This window comes from Nannospalax galili, unplaced genomic scaffold (genome assembly GCF_000622305.1).
Source record: "Nannospalax galili isolate Female #2095 unplaced genomic scaffold, S.galili_v1.0 scaffold462, whole genome shotgun sequence".
Classification (NCBI taxonomy): Eukaryota; Metazoa; Chordata; class Mammalia; order Rodentia; family Spalacidae; genus Nannospalax; species Nannospalax galili.
This window is the reverse complement of record NW_008348078.1, coordinates 1,004,354-1,010,915: the sequence shown is the minus strand read 5'-3', so window position 1 is coordinate 1,010,915 and position 6,562 is coordinate 1,004,354. Positions and strand designations below refer to the sequence as shown.

The following is a 6,562-nucleotide window of genomic DNA, read 5'->3' as shown; positions in this document are numbered from 1 at the left end:
GGATGGAAAGAGGAAAGGAGGGAAGGGGAGAGGAAGGGGGAGGAGGAGGGGGAGGAGAGGGGGAGTGGAGGAGAGGGAGATTCCAGAAGCAGAATCTGAGACTACAGCATTTAGCTTGTTTTTCCAAGGTTACAGTGAAGAGAGATCACGAAGTTATAAGCACCCATCCCTCTAATCTACCCAAGGGTAACTGACCAATGACAGCAACAAAGCCAGTAGCATGTTATGCGTGCCTACTCTTCTCTGTTACAACAAACCCTAATTTTACTGGCAGCTTTACCACACCATCTTTAGAGGAAATAACCCTATGTGACAGGTTCTTGTCAAAGTCCTGAAGAAGGCATATCTTCCAAAGAAAGACAAAGCTCATTCAATGAAAATCCCTCAGCACCCACAGTCTTCTCTAGAATCTGGCCCAGAAAACCCAGCTGCCACTTTACACCTTACACCCCAGAGAAGCAATCCTATCCGAATAGTGTGAGGCTCAAAAATCAGTCTATCTTGCTGCAGGAGATAAATTCAATCCCTACTATATATAAACAGAATCTCCTTGAATTTGTAATTGGAAAGCTTACCTAATTACTTCACCAAGTAAAAATTGTATAGCTTATAGCAGTACAGTCATTACAGCATAAGTCATGTTTATTTTTCCAAATGAATTTCTTCTTCTTTTTTTTTAAAAAAATTTTTTCATAGTACTAGGGATTAGCCCAGGCAGTCATTCATCCACTATTTACCTGAAGATCTGAGCCTGAGCTAACCTTTAAGATTCTACGGTAAATGTGAACCCAGTAAGAGCACACAATAAAGTTAGTAATTGCAAAAAGAAATAGGAAGAATACCGTGATTGATGATAGAGATGAAAGACAAAATTCTGAAAAATACCTTTCACATTGTTTTTACCCATGACTATACAGTCTATTAAAACTGTGCAAGCAACTACTTTTTTTTTTTTTTTTTTTTTTTTTTTGGTCTTTTTGAGGCAGGGTCTCCCTGTAGCCCTAGCTATTCTGGATTCACTATGGAGACCAGGCTGGTCTTGAACTCGCAGAGATCCACCTGCCTCTGCCTCCCAAATGCTGGGATTAAAGGCGTCCGCCACCATGCCCGGGTAAGCAACTATTTAAAAAAAAAAAATTTAATCACAGAAAAATAGCCTTCAGCTTTATCTGCCAACAGTCAACAAATAAGGAATTGGGATTTAGCTTAGTGGAGAGCAGTTTCTCACAAGTTCAAGGACCTGGTTTTAGTCTCCAACACCAAGGGGGGGGCGGTCAAGAAAGTGTTATTACCTTTCTCTGGTCTTGGAGATAATTCACGCTGCTTTTCAGTGACAGTTGCCTTTTCACTTACTAATGGCTGCAGGCAAAACAATAATAAAAATAATGCGATTTATATAATTTATGTGACAAAGGCTAAAAGACAGTAACATTTTATAAGCACTCAGCCTCATACTACCCCTACTTTGCATATTCCTCTGCTTTCCTTTAATAGTCACCAGTTCACTATTCTTGACATGCAGTCCTTATAGACACATAAACTCATTTTCCTACTCTTCCAGAATTTAAACTGTTTGTAAAACATTTCACACAACATTCAATATTATTCATTTTCATATATATGACTCTGACCACATGTTACTTCCTATATTATCTTTTTAGTTTATGACAGCACTCCTCTATATTATGAGTTACCACATATAAAAATTAACTGGAACCACCAGGCAAAAGATTCTGAATATATAAGTATTTTGTAAATACACTTCTTGTAAACAGTAGTATGCACAGTAGTTTCATAATGTGACAGCATCTTGGTATGCATCCTCCTTTTACAAACACATGGAGAAATTCTATGTGGCAGAAGGAGAGGAATACTGACTTGTCACAATAATTAAAGGAATTCAAGGAATGAGAAAAAGTAATGTTTTGAAAGAAATTCCAAAGAAACGTCATACCCAGGGCTCTTAGGATTTACCTTCTGCATAGGCAAAACAATGTTATGGCTACATTACCAAAGTCTCAGCAGAGTCCTGAAATCCTTCTCCACACTTGAGCCATGCTTTAGAGAGGGAGGCAGCTGTTCCCACTGACTTGAGACTTGTTCTTCTCAACTGCTGTGGCCGGTCTTCTAGAAAGGATGAGTGTTCTATATCCCAATTCCTTTTCCTCTGCAGAGGTGATTTTTAAAGAAAAGAAAATCAAATTTGTTATATGTACATTAAAACCACAACCAGCAATTTAGAGGCCAGGAATGGTGGCAGCAAAGGTGGTTTTTTAATTCCTCTGAATCTTCAAACAGACACAGCAACTAGACAGTGTTACAGGAGCAGAGCAGCCTCCTAAGAGAAAATGGTCAAGAGGATAAAAACCTCTGGCCTGGCTGGAGCCTTCACTTCCCAAGTCAACCACCGCTAAAGAACAACCCTAGAAAGGTAAGTTCCTTACATCATGCTAAACAGGTGGAGTACCTGGTGCTTTGATGAAATGGTGACCTTTTCCTGCCTGGAGTCCCCACCCCCTGTGAGTGCTTACAGACTGGGCTTTTTTGCCCAGCTTTTTCTAAATTGTTCAGAAAAGTATACCCTCTCCTTTTTTCTATGTCATTTCTAACCATTCTTTCCCTAATATTCTGGGCTTTTTTACTGTCTTTAAAACTCTCAACCATGCAGCTGATAGACCTTCATGCTGTTGTTTTTGTGTGGGGTTTTTTTGTTTTTGTTTTTTTTATTTTATGTGTATGCATGCATTGCATGCATGTAAACAACTATAATGCCCACAGAAGATAGAAGAGGGTGTGGAATCCCTGGAACTGGAGTTATGGTTGTTAGCTGCCATGTGGGTGCTGGGATTCAAACCTGGGTCTTCTACAAAAACAGCCAGTGCTCTTAACCATTGAACCATCTCTCTGGTCTGCTCCCATGGCAGTTCTAAAGAGGTATAGTTTTGGGGTTTTTTTTCCTTCTCCCTCTATTCTCCTCCTCTGGGCAGTTGCTGGGATTTACAACTTGCCTATCCTGAGGACTTTTCTTCACCTTCTAATAAAATTGTTCTAAAGCTTCCATTTGAGTCCATTCTTAAATTCTCTTATGAGACTAAGAACACTGAAAGAGAACCGCATTTTCTCCTGTATCATCAGCAAAATCAAAAACTCAGTAACACTTACTTGACACAGTGGACCTTACCAGAGATGACAGAGTATATGGGCTCCAGTAGGGGGTGGGATGGGGGGACTACGGGAGGATGCCGGTATGGACAGAGGCATAAAGATGATTAAGACTGAGATGCTGTGTATGAAATACACAAAAATTCAATAAAAACAATTTGAAAACTCACTATCAATAACAACTAGTTAACAAACTTAAAAATACTAATGAATGAAGACAAAGTACCAACAACAATCCAACACATCCTCCATGTGTCCATATCTGAGGGGAAGAAGCCAGAGGGGCAGGACAAAGACCCCGCCCTTGTGGACAGCCACTGCTCAGTAGAAAGTGGTACTGAAAAAGTGACCAAACTAGGCAAAGATTCTGCCCTCAGAAGAGAATGCTAGAGGCAGCACAGGATGGTCAAACTGTCTGGCCATGACTCCCTTGTCCCCATAGTGAGGATAAAGTACCAGTAGTGGAAGCCATGCAGGAGTACAGGGGTGACAGAAACAAAGACAGCATCTAACTGATCAGAACAGAAGGGAGAGCCAGGAGGCATCTCTGAAGCCATGACCAGGTGGTCACATTTTTGTAAGCTGTAAGAAAACAATTCAATGTACAGAAACTTTTCCAAATCCTGCCCACTTTGAAAGTTTCAGAGAAATAATTATGTAAAAATAAACTACAAAAGAGTATCAAGGCCAAATCATATATAAGTACTATTGGGGGACAAAAATAAGGAATAGAATAATATCCCAACACAAAAAGGAAGCACACTCAAGACACACCACACAGGTAAAATGGTAAACCAGTACCCTGCATTTCAAAACAGGGCAAAATATACAGATAAAAAATCCAGAAATGAAATGACAAAACTTTAGAAAGAATAAAAAATTTTAAATCATCTAGGGAAAGGGGATGAAAGCAAAACAATCCAAGGACAAATAACCTGTCACTGATAATGTCTTAAGAGGAAACAGAAGGTGGAAAAGCAATTTTAAACATCTTACCACACATCTTACTGAGGCTTATAAGTAGCGGTTGTTTCTGAAGGGCTCTTGTGCTGAAAACTTGGTCTTGGTGTGAAGTAAGAAGGGTTAAATTTTTAAGGGGCAGGACCTAGTGGAAGGTCATGGGATGTTACCCTTGGAAAGGGTTCAGGTGTCTGGCAAGACACCAGTTATTTCCACAAGAATGAATTGTTATGGAAGAGAAAAACTGACCCACTCTATGGCTCCTGTTCTCAAATGATGTCTCCCTCTCCCATGCTCCCACGTGGGCTGACATCTTACAAAGGGTACTCACCTCTGGAACTGTGAGATAAATAACTTTATTATAGCAACAGAAAATGGACTGATACACGCCTCCAATGAAGAAACGGGGAAAGGGGAGCTCTGTAGAGATACAAGTGTTTTAGGCTTTTTTCTTCTTTTTCTTTTTCTTTTTGAGACAGGGTCTCCCCGTAGCCCCAGCTGGCCTGGAATCCTAGCACTATGTAGACAAGACTGGCCTTCAACTCACAGAGATCTGCCTGCCTCTGCCTCCTAAATGCTGGAATTAAAGGCTGGTGCCACCACGCCCGGCATGTTTTAGGTTTTTAAAGTCACATCCCAGTAAATGAATAAGTGCACAACTGACCAGTAGAAAAGTGTGATATCCTACAGTTTCTCCTAATTGAAATTTTATAGGGTTCATTTTAAAGGAAGTAATGGGTAGGTTAAAATTTTCCACCATTTGAATTTTATTTTTATTCTGAGGAAGAGGGTTTTTAATGTGGTGGGATTTAAAACAGATGAGTATCCCTAGTATCTATCAGTCTTTGTTTCCTTTTGGCTAACAATTATCTCTATTTCTCCTAAGTTATTAGTAAGGAGAAAAGTAAAACTTCTCTAGGTACTCTCAGAGCAGCCCTTCCCTTACCCCCTCATCCCCACCCCAAACTCTCTTTCAGAAGCCTGCTCCACCTTTGGGGAAAGCATCAATTGCAGTTTCTTACAATCCCTTGAGAAGTGGCCAGGCCTTTTATAATAGTTATGAATAATGTGTTTGTTAAGATGGAAGGAGTTAGTGTGTCTCTTTGTCTAGGAGTTTAACTCTTAATTGCACTTTCATAATTGTGGTAATGACAGCATTCTCTTTTTTATAACAGTTCTTGTAAGTTCACCTGCTAAGGCAAAAGGGCATCTGTGGGAAGTGAGATCTGAGCTGTATTATTCCATTTGACCAAAGTGGCGGTAAGTACAGAACTTACTAGGGCATCACTTCTGTGATCCTCAGTTCTCAGTCCTGAGTGCTGATTAAAGATTTTTTTTTTTTTCCACTCCGACAAGAGTTAGGTACAGTTTCTCCTGGCCTTATATTACATTGCTGTATTTTGGCCCAATCAATAATTTGTGGGAATAATTTTGGTATCATAGGGCAGAGGGGGTTTCCCAACTCAGCAGTCAATTTTAGCATTAGCCTGTTTTTCATTAAAATCCTCAAATGGTTTCTTCCAGTCTGCCAAGCAAAAGCATTCTCCCTTACTTCCTAGAACCAATACTTGAGTTAACTGGTTTAAGTCAGAAAATCTGATTCATATGTCAACAGAGTGATCAGAATTTCTTTAGCACATCCTAGAGAGCCCTGCTATGGATCATAGAGAATCCCATAATCAATGATTTCAGCTCACTTTTTGCCCAAGGAATATAAACAGTATCTGAGTCCCCTTTTCCCCTTGATTTTATCTTTTTTTCCCAATAATTTTTTACTACTCAATTTTTTCTTTGACAATTTCATACACACATTGTGTTTTATCTTAAAAGGAGCCATAGCAATTTTTTTCTTTTAGTGTCAGACTTTCTTCCCTTCGGAACTGGTAGAGATTTGGAAAGTAGAAGAGAATGGAAATGAAGGAGGGGAAATTGAACTTCTGATAGAGGAGGCATGGCTAGAGAGGGCCAGATGGGAGCAGAGGACTGAGGAAAGCTAGGTTCCTCAGAATTCATCTTTAGTTTTGACATAATCCTTTAAGATTTTATTAATCTCCCATCCTTCAGCATCTTTCTTCAATTCTGATACTGTTTCTACAACTTTCGAATTTTCTTCTAAGTTATCAATTTTATCTTCTTGTAGTCACTCCTAAATCCCAGTTAAAGTGGGCTGCCCATTATCTTTTGTTTTATTGCCTGCTACTTATAGTTTCCTGTGCAGAAATACCAGTTTTGGAATCTCAAAGGTTCCCCACTGAGGGAACCACAAATCTGAGTTATCTCTGCTTTACTTTCCCATTTTTCCAAATACTTGCAGGTTGAAAGTCCCTAATTATCACACATAAAACTGGCTGGAGTATGTCCTTTGGTGTTTGGGTAGAATAAGGAATTAACAGATATCTACCGAGTATTCCACCCAAACACCAAAGGACATACTTTCTAC

General features: G+C 39.6%; 1 protein-coding gene across 3 annotated transcripts in view; it reads right to left on the bottom strand.

Moving 5' to 3' along the window:
• Window positions 1-6,562, bottom strand: part of Spidr (scaffold protein involved in DNA repair) — a 389,790-nt gene that overhangs the window by 357,312 nt on the left and 25,916 nt on the right. For all 3 annotated transcript variants that reach the window (XM_008844506.3, XM_029569016.1, XM_029569017.1), the window contains 2 exons: window positions 2,012-2,167; window positions 1,293-1,359 (listed from right to left, as the gene is read on the bottom strand). In XM_008844506.3, coding sequence (XP_008842728.1) covers window positions 1,293-1,359; window positions 2,012-2,167 — 223 coding nt within the window. The remainder of the gene's footprint in view (window positions 1-1,292; window positions 1,360-2,011; window positions 2,168-6,562) is intronic.